Source organism: Neodiprion fabricii, chromosome 5 (assembly GCF_021155785.1).
Source record: "Neodiprion fabricii isolate iyNeoFabr1 chromosome 5, iyNeoFabr1.1, whole genome shotgun sequence".
Taxonomy (NCBI): domain Eukaryota; kingdom Metazoa; phylum Arthropoda; class Insecta; order Hymenoptera; family Diprionidae; genus Neodiprion; species Neodiprion fabricii.
In genome coordinates, this window is record NC_060243.1 from 28,756,804 (window position 1) to 28,769,332 (window position 12,529).

General features: G+C 37.6%; 1 protein-coding gene across 4 annotated transcripts in view; it reads left to right on the forward strand.

Annotated features, from left to right (window-relative positions):
• The window catches only part of LOC124183967 (semaphorin-1A-like), a 220,037-nt gene that overhangs the window by 176,253 nt on the left and 31,255 nt on the right, over positions 1–12,529 (forward strand). For all 4 annotated transcript variants that reach the window (XM_046573198.1, XM_046573197.1, XM_046573196.1 and 1 more), the window contains one exon: positions 10,799–10,969. In XM_046573198.1, the coding sequence (XP_046429154.1) occupies positions 10,799–10,969 (171 nt within the window). The remainder of the gene's footprint in view (positions 1–10,798; positions 10,970–12,529) is intronic.

A 12,529-nucleotide genomic window follows, 5' to 3' on the forward strand; every position in this document is an offset into this window, starting at 1 on the left:
CATTCAACCTAGTTCTCACGATTTTCCTCACTTTTGATTTTATTTTCTCTCTCTCTCTCTCTCTCTCTCTCTCTCTCTCTCTCTCTCTCTCTCTCTCTCTCTCTCACTTTCTCTTTCGCTTACATAGCACCTAAATACGTCAGGCAAAACTGCGGTCAAACTTTTCATCCCTCCTCTGGTTAGTTGTCTTTTACCTTTTTCCCCCCCTCACGAAATCCCCTCCTCTATATTTACTTCCTTTCTTTCTTTTTCTTTTTTTCTTCCTTCTTTGCTTTTCTCGCTTTCTTTTCCACCGTTTTCTCGCGTGTTCAAGATATATCGACTGGTTTGTATAGCCGCAGCAGCAGCCACTCGTTTTCGGTAATGGCATCCTCTCGGCGCCTTTTGATTAGGTTACCCAGAAATTAGAGGCTCTTTCCCTCGCCGATCCTCTCAGGTCTGATTTTAGTGCTCTTATGTGCCCAAAAGAAGTCTTTTTAGTCAAGATTCGTAGCTCGTGTCGTAGAATCGAATGTCCGACGCACGGCTTATGCGCTCTCTCTTTTTTGTCCCAAAAAAAAAAAAAAAAGTAATAATTGTTCCGTGACGGAACCAGTCTAGAAATTTTCCAAATGAAACATGAAAGTTTTTAGAATTTTGTTTAGAATTAAAAAAAAAGCTTCTTTCAAAATCGCTCTCAACATTTATAAATAATCGACCAGTTAAATGAAAAAAAAAAAAAAAAAAAAAAAAGTGAAAAAATTCAGAGCACTGTTTCAGAGTTGGCAAAATTGGAGAAAAAAAAAATTTTCAACAAAATTACAAATGGTTGGCATCGGCACGTTCGCATGAAATTCTCCATGTATAAAAGTTTCCTTAAATTAGGATAACCAGACTTTCTGTAAAGATTCATAAAATTGCTGTAATTCACCGTGTGGCAAAACAGTCGAATTAAAGGAATAGAAACTTCTTCGTACATGTGTCTTGGGTTTGTCATGATTGCATGGTTTCGTATCTTATACACGAAACTGGGGAATAGAATCAGGGGAATAGAAAATGATACCTAGGTGCATATATAAATACCTGTACACGTATATGTTGAAAATAATTTTCACGCGTCATTCATAATCATTTATTCATTTTTATCGACAAAGAATTCTCAGAGACACGTCACGCGGGCAAAATTCATATTATACACTAAACGAGAGAGAGAGTGAGATAGAGAGATGTGATTATTGATCGGTCGATTATATCCCAACACACAAAACACGCTCGTGAATCTATTTATCGGTACTATAGTTTGGACTAAGAGGTGCTATACATACAGAGGCTAAGCAGTAGAGACGAATAAAAAAGTTGCGGAGAAGGATTGCGCGAGCGTAAGATAGATTATAGAGAGAGAGAGAGAGAGAGAGAGAGAGAAGAGAGCTTGCGCAAGAAATTTTTACCCGCTTTTATCTTTTATCGTTTATCCTCGTGAATTTTTTGCGGACAATGTTTGTTTTTCGTTTCCCAGCTTCGGGTTCTTCGCCAAGTTTTTTCTCCCCCCACCCCCCAGCCCTTCTTTCTTTTTTTTTTTTTATCCAAACCAACAGCTCTTCCCGTACTTTTTTTTAACGTTCGGTTCCTGACGGAAAAAAAAAATAAAAAAATAATCTGTTTGGCACAAAAATCGGTAATTGATCGTCGAATACCACATTTTGTTATTATTATTATTCTGGATTTGTTTATCCGGAGAGAGTTTTGTATATAAAAAAAAGGCCAATTTCGGTTCGAAAATGGTGTTGATATTTATTATTTTTAATCGAAATATCTTTTTCTCTCTTTCTTGAATTTTCGACTTGTGGTAGACAAAGTTTTTATCCATGGGATATTTGGTAAGATTTTATACTTGTACTCGTTGTCGAATTTTTCTGCGACTCGGTGAATCGTAAAGTACGAATAAACTTGACGGATTGACTTTTCGAACTATCGTATACCAATCTCGGGTTCGAGTGAGAATTTAATCGTTATATATCTACAGCTCTGGTGGCACCGAATCGATTTATCGTTTTCCAATTTAAATAACATAAGAGAACGAGCCGAACGGCGCTGCCTTATCTCCATTTCGCCTTACTTTTCCTCGGCAAAAGATTTCAAATATACATATATCCCTTGGGCGATATACGCGAGGGCTGCGAGGAGAATGAAAATGTATCTGTAAGGTATCGGAAAGCTGCTGTTTAAGGTATTGTATTTTTTGAAATACTCACTCGCCTGTCTTATTCTTATATTATTATTCTTCCCGTCTGATACGCCCGTTTCTCAAAATTTTTTATTGAAAAACTTACCCTTTCTATTTACTACTTTTTCACAATATATCTTACATCGATTCAACCCTTTGAGTCACGCGTTATTGTGCCGAGTCAAATTTTCTCACAAAATAATATTTTGCGCTTTCCGTAGTCGCTGATTACGAATCTGATATCAGATTTTCAAGATTCAGAACGGTGGATCCAATATGACGGACGAATCTTTGAAATTTTATCGAATACACCTTCTCCTCCTTATTACTATTTACAAATAAACGATTATGTTTTCCCAGTTTGCGTATATCTGTTAGGGTGTTTCAAAAAAAGACGATTTTTTTTCTTTTCTTACGGTGTCCAAAAATTGATAGTATACCTAAAATTAAAAATTTTGGCGCCAATATGAGCTCTTGATATCAATAGTAAGGTTTGCCTCGATCCATTTCTTTATTTTCCATTTAAATAACACGGGAAATTTGTTTTTTCATTTTTGAATTTTTATTACTTTGGAACGGTTCATCGTAACAACAATCTGAAAAAAGAGATTTGTAGGAAATATCACGCTCTACAAAAAACGTCCGGAGATCAAAGTTCCTCTGATCAAACGTTTCGAAGATATCAGCGATATTTATATTATTTTTTACGTAAAATTACTTTAATTCTGTTGACCTGAGACTGTAAACTTTTATCTTTTTTTCACTAATTAATTCAACACTTGACTCACAAAAAGCACAAATACATAAATATAAACGTTAAAAATATCACACAAATGATTTTTGTGAGTTAAGTGTTGAATTAATTAGCAAAAAAAAAAGTTTACAGTCTCAGGTTAACAGAATTAAAGTAATTTTACATAAAAAATAATATAAATATGGCATATGATATTTTTTTGTAGTTTTATTGGAAAATATTTGAAATTTTTGATTAGTGTTATTTTTGATCGCTGACATCTTCGAAACGGTTGATCTGAGGAACTTTGATATTCAAACGTTTTTTGTAGAGCGTGAAATTTCCTACAAATCTCTTTTTTCAGATTGTTGTTACGATGAACCGTTCCAAAGTAATAAAAATTCAAAAATGAAAAAACAAATTTCCCGTGTTATTTAAATGGAAAATAAAGAAATGGATAGAGGCAAACCTTACTATTGATATCGAGAGCTCATATTGGCTCCAAAATTTTTGTTTTTAGGTATACTATGAATTTTTGGACACCGTAAGAAAAGGAAAAAAAAAATCCGTCTTTTTTTGAAACACCCTAATATCTATACATATTTTTTCTGTCAAAACAACATTTCTTTCAAAACTTTCTTTATTTCGTTACCGCGTCCTATCAGTTTCAGACTTTTCACTCGTACCGTTTTCGCGATAATCGCAGAAGTTTATCGGACAGACCGACGGAGTATTTCCTTATCACGCTGACAAAAAGTGTGGCGAAAAAATTATTTTTCCGCATTGTTCTTTTCGTTTCTGTACCATTTCGGGGTTCAAATTTGGCTTCGGTACAAGTTTGATAAAAATGCCGAAAGCTACAGCGGCCGTTTACTTTTTTCGTTTAATTTTGTTCTCTTTTTTTTCTTTTCGCCTACCATACTTCCTGTTTGACTTCTTCTCCCTGCCTCACTTTTTATACTTTTTATTACGGAACTTTTTCTTACCCTTGACGACCTCGAGGTGGCCGACCTGACTTGACTCGTACTCTACTTCGGTATCCGGCTATTAGCGAGCTTGTAATAATCGAACTGTGCAACGGATTCAAGGCGGAACGTGTCTCACTTACAGACTAGACAATCAGTTTCGTTTCGAACCCTCGTCGGTGTCCGGAGAATATCTAAACTTGGGGAAATAACTGCGTCGAAAGATGAGAAAATCTACGGAAAAAAAAGAAAGAGCTTTCCAGCATGCTACTTGATTCGCGATATAATTTTTCACCTCGTTGAAAAATTTTCCACGAAATCAATCAGCGCACTGAGAAAAATTTCATTTGTCAAATTGAGTAAAACGAGTATCGTAAAAAAAAAAAAAAAAAAAAAAAAAAAACTTTCGAATATTGTTTATTACGTTTTGAATTACGAAAAACGAAATACGCGTATCATTCATTTTCTACCTAGAACTATGTTTTTCGATTGTGGTAAAAAATGAAAATAGTCAAAGACTGAGCGGTAATTGGAAATAAAAAATTTCTCTCGGTGCATAGATTATATTGATAAATTTTTAATTCTATTTAATTGCGGATAATGTTTTTCTAGGAGTTCGCTAAGTTTGCGAGGTTCAAGTTTGCAACGTTTAACGTAACGATACTTTGAAGAGAAAAAAAAAAAAAAATAAAATAATTCACCAACCTTCAACCTTACAATGGCTTTGAAAAGGACCGAGTTTTCGGAATTTTAGATATTATGTTCTGCTTCGTTACGGTTTACTGAATTTCAGCCAATTTCTAAAGTTGCGAAGTAACCATTTTTCCTAAAATTGCATCGTTACCTTAATGTCACGCACTTCAACCTCCCCACTGTTCTATAAAGCTTTTCACCGCGTATAGTAAACCATAACTATACACGGGGATCAGAAAGAAAGAATCCCCGGAAGAGAATAGAATTTTTTAATTTTTTTTTTTTTAATTTTTTGGCAACGTGGAATCAGTCATAATTTACACGTTTCTTTATATTTTGAAATTCGGTATCGTCGATAATCAAAAGTTATTGTTATAAACAAAAAAAAATCCAACTCTCCGGTCATTTAATCCTTTGAGTCATGGTGACAAGTATTCTAACCAACTGTGTTTCATATTCATTTTTTTTTTTTTTTTTTTTTTTTTTACATATTTAGAGACATTCACAACATATTTCTTTGCGGTATTTCGCTATTTCTGATAGTATACCGATATATTTTCAATACTCGTGTGTAATCATTGCGATGTAATGTAAATTATGATCGTTAGATAAAGAATTTGATTGAAAAAGTTGTGAAAATTGAAGGAATAATTCATTTCCGTGAAAGTTACTCCTCTACGCGTATATATGTTTTACATAAATTATAAGTCTCTAGGGTCGCTGATTACGAATCTGAAATAGAATTTTAAAACGTCAAGATGGCGAAACCAATATGGCGGAAGAAAATTTCAAATCTGATCGAAATCGTAGAAAAAACTGTCCAATAGTTTTCGGGGTCGTTGATTACGAATGCGAAATCAGATTTTGAAAATTCAATACTTCGAATCCAATCAGCGACCCCGAAAACCCCGGCGCAGAGTTTTTTGACCGGATTCGATCAAGCTCCAAATTTTTTTCCGCCATATTGGATCCGCCATTTTGAATTTTCAAAGTCTGACGTCAGATTCGTAATCAACAAACCCGAACTATCTTGTCACAAAAGTCGAATAAGCACAATAATACAAGACTCGAAAGTATTAATCCGCGAAGATTGAAAAATCGTTGAAATCTACACACTGAGGAAAATTTTTAGTTCCAATTACCGCTCGGTCCTTAACTATTTTCATTTTTTACCACAGTCAAAAAATATAGTCATAGGTAGAAAACGAAAATTAGTTTTCTAGCTGTAACCTAACAAAAGTAGAGTAAACCTCACAAACCTATTTTGCTTTGCATTTACCAAAAAAGAATCGTCGATAGCGCAAAATGTTTAGGCGCACCTCGTTTTTTGTAATTCCAACGATATTAAAACAGTTTTTTTCCAACGATACCTGTTTTACACAATTTTTCTAGTTACTGTAACAAATGAAATTTTTGATGAATAAGAATTCTCGACCTCGTATGTAATCTATTATAGAGTCTTGGTGATCGGTCAATTAAGAAAACGTATTTTTAGTTAACGTTTCGACCCGGATATGGGCCCTCCTCAGAACGATTTATTTTTTTAAACTGTCAAAAATAACAAAAAGATTTTTGTAAAATGCATAATAGTACTAGAAGTAATCAGACTTAAATATTGTAGATGTAATACTCTTAGAGTTATTATATATTGTTGATAGTAAGAACCTTATGATTAATTGAATAAGGATGTTTTTTGAGTGTTATTTACCTTTTGAATTAAGTAAGTGGACTAAGATGTAGCCGAATTCACAATTTACAATTGGTGGAAACAGCGTTCTTTTGAGTGACGGTAGACAATGTCAATCTTCAAGTTATTTTATATGTGGGAGTTAATAGTTGGTAGTCATTAATTAAAAAGATTAAAGAACTATGTTTCTTCACAGTCAGTATGTCATTGTCTTAAAAGGTTATTAAAGAAGGTCTTTTTAGCAATGAAATTAATTCACAGGTGTCAATGAAGTGGAGGTAGGCTCTTTACAATTAATTCTACATGTCTAACGAAATATTGTTGGTTGAACCAATTGTGTCAACAGGTGAATAACGACTGATGGGAGAAAATAATATAATCCAGAGTGAACCTATGAAACTATAACCTATATATATTAACCTATATAAATGAAATTTTTCCTGGTTGTACAAAAGTAACACATCTCAACTCTTATATATATATATATATATATATGTATATATATGCAGAATAAGTACAATTCCCTCGGAGTTTTTTTTCTTTTTTTTTTTTTTTCTTTTTTTATTCTTTTTTGTTTATCGACTCGCGGAAAATCACAGCCCCGAAATTTTCCTCTTGCACACGCCGCGGGCATTCCTGTCATGTAATTAAACGGGAGGCGAGAGGGTCAGGCGGAAAGGAGAGGAGAATATGCCAGGCGTGAAAGGGTAGATAGGTGGAAAAGACAGATGAAAATCTGACATGAGAGAGATGGGTAGGTTGGTAGGTGGGTAGGTAGGTAGGTAGGTTCAATCGGGCAGAAGGCATGATTACTCTGGCTCGCGGTAACGCGCAGCACTTAACGCACCACCCCCACCTCCACCCCCAACCACCAACCACCCCCATTCCCGTTTCTGCCGCACGCGTTCGAGGGGAACTTGAGTGGGTATCGACCACTTTCACGAGACACCCAAAGGGTGCCCCGTTTACTTCCTCTTTTCGCCTTGCAAGCGCGGTATCTGCATATAATTATTATTAACTCGGTATACTTGCGATATGTATATATTAATAAATATACGAGAGCGGTAATGAACGAATGAAAAATTAAGACGGACGAAAAGGAGGGAAAATATTACGTCGAAGGTGCATTTCTATTTTATTTTATATGGCTTTTTTCTTTTTCACGTGGTAATTAATTGGCTCGCCGATGAGAAGCTGTCTTGCTCGTAATTACCTCGTTGTAATCGATGGGGGGGGGGGGCAAAAAGAAAAAAAAAAAAAAAGTTTGAAATAAAACCGTTGATTACAGGTTAAATATGCTTAATTGTTGTTAGAGCGGATAATTGGGCTTTTGTTTTTTCACCTCTGCGTATGTTCGCGGGAAAGAAGAAATTTCGTCGATTTTATCGAGTTGAAAAGATTTCTCGGTAAGAAACAATTATTCTTCACCTACCTCGATGTGAGTATCGTTCTTGTCGAGTATTACCGATAAATTGGATGACGGAAAAGTTGAACGTCGAACGAAAGTTTGGTACTGAACGATTATTGACGGTAAATCTTGTTCTTCGCGACCTACCGCAAGTAAAAAAAAAAAAAAAAAAAAAAATCACATCCATTAATTTTTCAAGTATTAAAATTCTTCTTTCTTATATACAACGCGTTAAAGTTGATTATTAATTTCATCTCACGTACGTTTCGGTAAAAATTACATTCTCCGTTTCGCTTTCAGTTTTACTTTTATCATCACCCTAGTTGGTGCGATAAGAATTGCATCCGTGGTGTTATCTCATATTCGTGACGCATCGATTGATCAATTATTGCACTATTTTTAATTGTTTTCAGTGCTTACGAAACCCTCGGTATGTGTATCCGAAAATAGAACAGAAATATCCTTTTGTTACCCTTCGGTCCAATTATTCAAATTTTAATATATACCAAGATGTCGTCCTGAAACAATCGCGTTCTCTACTGTAGCTTGTACCGTACTTGTATATATATATATATATATGTATACATGTATATATGTATATGTGTACGTATAAGTGAGTTCCTAGGGTGAAAGGCGAGGTGGTAACACAGAGGCCTGTTATTATTGAATTAGATTCCCGTTCATCGAACTACCCCGAGAACGATCAATAATATATACAAGAAGGTACGAGGCAAGGGGCATGATTGCGGGCCTAAATAATCGTACGTATAAGTTTTTGCATCGCGTGCCTTTGACGGCTTCTTTATTGAACCTACAAAATGTTTCTCGCGAGTTTTTTATACGTATATACATATATATATATATATATAGGTATTTACGCACGTATGTATACCTAGAGTCGGCCGCTCGTGCAACGAATCACAGCTGGCTGATCGAGGAGGGTGCAGAATAGTTGTCGTAGGTACAAGAGGAGGGTTAAAAGGGAACGCTTAACGACATACGGACGAAACGGAACAGCGAATCAACCCCCAAATTAACCCTTTGACCCTAGCAGACCGGAATACGCGAGCGATACTATCGGCGATAATTTATCGCATAACGTTTCGCGGTGCGGCTTTATTACGAACTTGTATGAAGAAATTGAGACAACAAAGTCGACGACTCGCGAGGCTTTTGACACAACTTGTTTTATGTTTAATCGATCCGTAACGGGAGGTGAATTTTTTTTTTTTTTTTTTCTTTGTACACACTCATCGAAGGTTCGAACAACGCGTAGCTTTGATTTTGAAAATTAGGTTGGTAACGCGATAGAGGAATATAACATTGTGTTATTTAAACTCGCCCGAAAGTATTTCACAAACGAAAATAATAATAATAATGACGATAATAACGGAGGGGAACCGATCCGAATAAATATAAACAAATGAGAGTATAATTGAAATTTTTTTTTTTTCCTCGACTCTCGCGCTTTTGATATATTTTATTACTTTTATTTTATCGTGACAGAATCGGAAAGTTTCATGCGTATATATATATATATACACACACACACAAATATGTCGTACGCATGCACTCAACATTTTTTTATAATAATTGTAATTAACAACGAGAGAAATATAGCGTGCCTACATTGAACGAATCTGATTGTGCTGAATTGAAAATTTTATGTGTAAATCAAATCGACCGACGGTAAAATTTAACGTAACTGTTAACGAATCGTCGCTTTGCTTTTTAAACTTTTTTTTTTTTTTTTTTTTTATTTCAAACCCCAGTAAAGTTTCCGGGAGTTGATCGCGCGATATAATTTTTGCCAAGTCGAGAGGGTGGCAATTTTCAGATCAGTAGAAACAAAGTTTACGGCACAAGAGCTTTTCGCAACGTTTAACTCGATTGGTCTACATAAGTTTTAAGCCAGTTCAACACAGTTTTTAATCTCGGTCTTGGAAGAGTCTGCGAGAATTTAAGAAGATGTATTAAACCGACGACGTCGAGAAAAGTTGCGTGATAAATTTTGTCGAGATTCAATTCGAAGTAAATTGAAACAAGTGATCTGTTGAAACTGCTTTAAACTGGAAATATGAAGGACAGATTTTTTGATCCAGTGATTCGATAGAGTCGATTGTCCAATATCGAAGAATGTATTTCGTGTTCATTCCATCGGATGGATATCTACGATATCAACGTGAAAAAGTAATTCATTGATTAGTTTAATCGATCGAAAGTTATCACACCTAACTAAAGTTTCGTGTTCAAACCGATCGAATTACAGGATCAGACGTATTTTACCAAAAACCAGAATTTCTTTTTCTCCATATTCGAAGATAAAAATGAAAAGCAGCTAAAACGCCTTGGAAGAAGGATATCGGTAAGACCCTCGGTGATATCGCCGATATTATTCAATCCCGTTATGCCAGATAAACGACGGTGATAAATCGATTTATAGACGGATTACCTCCAGGCATATACATCGAGCAAACCTAAACCCACCTGGCTGTACCGTCGAGGAGGAGAAACGGCACCGGAAGCTCAAAACCGCGCAACCGAATCACGGGATGAATATTCACGACGATTTTGCTCGCGGTAAAACTTTCCTCTCTCTCTCTCTCTCTCCCTCCCTCTCTCTTTCTCGTGAAAGCTCTCTGTGGCAGCATCGCCCGGCAACAAGCCGGCGAGTAGGTACCTCTATATCCCCGCAGCGAGACCGTACGGTTATTCAAATCACGACAAAAAGTCGCTTTCCTACCTCTGTCGGCACGTATACCTAATATCCCGAATGTATACTGGGTGGTGAAAGATATCCGAGGAAAATGTACACCCAATCATCCACGACCCCGAAACTACGGGCGATTTGACCCCAGATTGTCCCAAAGAACGAACGTTCATCTCTCTCTCTCTCTCTTTCCTCGACGAGTGTGATTTTTCAACACCTCAGGCCTCGATCCATTCGTCGAAAAGTATCGTCAAAGGGTGTAGGAATCGGAAGCGGGCTGATTTTTGTCGAAGGATAAGACGAGTGCGATAAAGCTCAAAACGCACTATCTTTGAATTGCGAGTTTCATTTTCCGTCAAACCCAATTTTCTTAATCACACATTTATCTTTCTGTTGCAGAGAGTGCAGTGGCCCAGCAGTGACACGCATCGAGAGCTCTGCTGTCTGAAGGGGCGCAGCGAAGACGAGTGTCAAAATTATGTACGGGTATTCGGCAGGTACAGTCCGGACAAGTTCATCGCCTGCGGTACCAACGCCTACAACCCTCAGTGCATGCACTTCGGTTTTCAGGTGAGTCGAATTTCGAGACGGTATTGCTTGAAAAAAGTCGAACAATTTTTTTTAGCAACTCCTTCGGTCGATGCCTACGGCGTTGCCGACGTCGAGACGAATCCAACGAGCCCTCGTTGATCGATCTCCGACAAGCCGTTCCGGAGATATTCCACTTCGAAGTTCGCCATTAGCGGATTCACCGCGCGATTAGCGCGCCATTCGCGCGTCGCTCGCTCGACTCGCCGGACGTTGTCATTTTATTCTACGATATCTCAGAAACGACTGGTCCGAAATTGACGAACGAGGGCTCGTTGGATTCGGCTCAACGTCAGCTTGAACGTTAAATGTAAGAAAAGTCACGTTTTGGTAGATGAAAGGACGCGGTGTTTTTTTCTTCTCTCGACACCACTCGGTTTGAGTTCGAAGTATACAAACGCGAGAATTGTGCGACTTACCGAAACTTATAACCGAGTTCGGAGAAGAAGCTAGGAAACATTTACCGGCTAAAGAGGCGGCGGAGTTAGTTAATACTTCTTTGAGAAATAAACAATCCGCGAGTTCCGGTGTTTAGTTTCCGACTACTTCTGCAGCTGCAACGGCATTCGTCGGAAGTCTGTCGAGGCCACGAAGAAAACTCGGTCCATGTATCGAAGTACGGCGAATTTCTTGCCCTCGATTCCGAAGATTCCAACGTTTGTGTACATTACCAATAACTTTTGTGGAAAAACGATGAAGAATAGTTTCTCAAGAGTTCTTTCTTTCGCCCGACGTCATATCCCGGCACCTGTTCTTGCGTCGTGGTACGAAACTTGGAGAATTTTCTAACGCGATTCCGCTGACCCCGAGATTCAACCCCGCGCGGCGAATTTAGAGGGAAGTATCGAGCAAGCCTGCAGAAACTTTGAGAAAACACCGAAACGCAAACACATTTTCCGACCGCTTTGCAAACTTTTCCACCCCGGATGAAACCGAAGTCTAGTAAAAAAGGGGGGACGCTTGCAGATTCGCTGAAACAGCTGAACGCGTCACGTCTTCCAAATATTGGACACCCTTTGAATTCGCGCGGCAAATGCACACCGGGGACAGAGGCATTAGGTTATAGATGTGGGCAGGGAGATTGTGCCACGATTCTGTTGGCGCCACTCCAAACGCCGCTTGGGTTCGTTGGCAGGTATCTAAGATCTGAACCAGCTTGAGTTCGTTTCGTCTGTCCGACGTCTGGCTGCTGCTGCCACCCCGCAGCAGAGATGAGTTTGTATAGATTGCTCGCCCAGGTCACCGAGGGTACCGAGTTTTGTAGGTTAGGTTTACTCCTGCCATCGCAATCCTCGGCCATTTCACACGTCGTCTGAGAAAGCGTGCCGTGTAGGTCTGTATCAGGGTTGCCACACGTCTGGAAAACCTGGAAATGTCAGGGAATTTTTCATCCGGTCATGGAAAAATCTGGGAATGTCAGTTTTTTATCGTGGTAATTAGAGATGATTTTTTGAGGTAACGAGTTTACTTTTTTTCGTCGAGGAAATAAGCCGAATTTTTTATACATTATATTGTTCTTCTATTCGAATTGCATTCAAACCT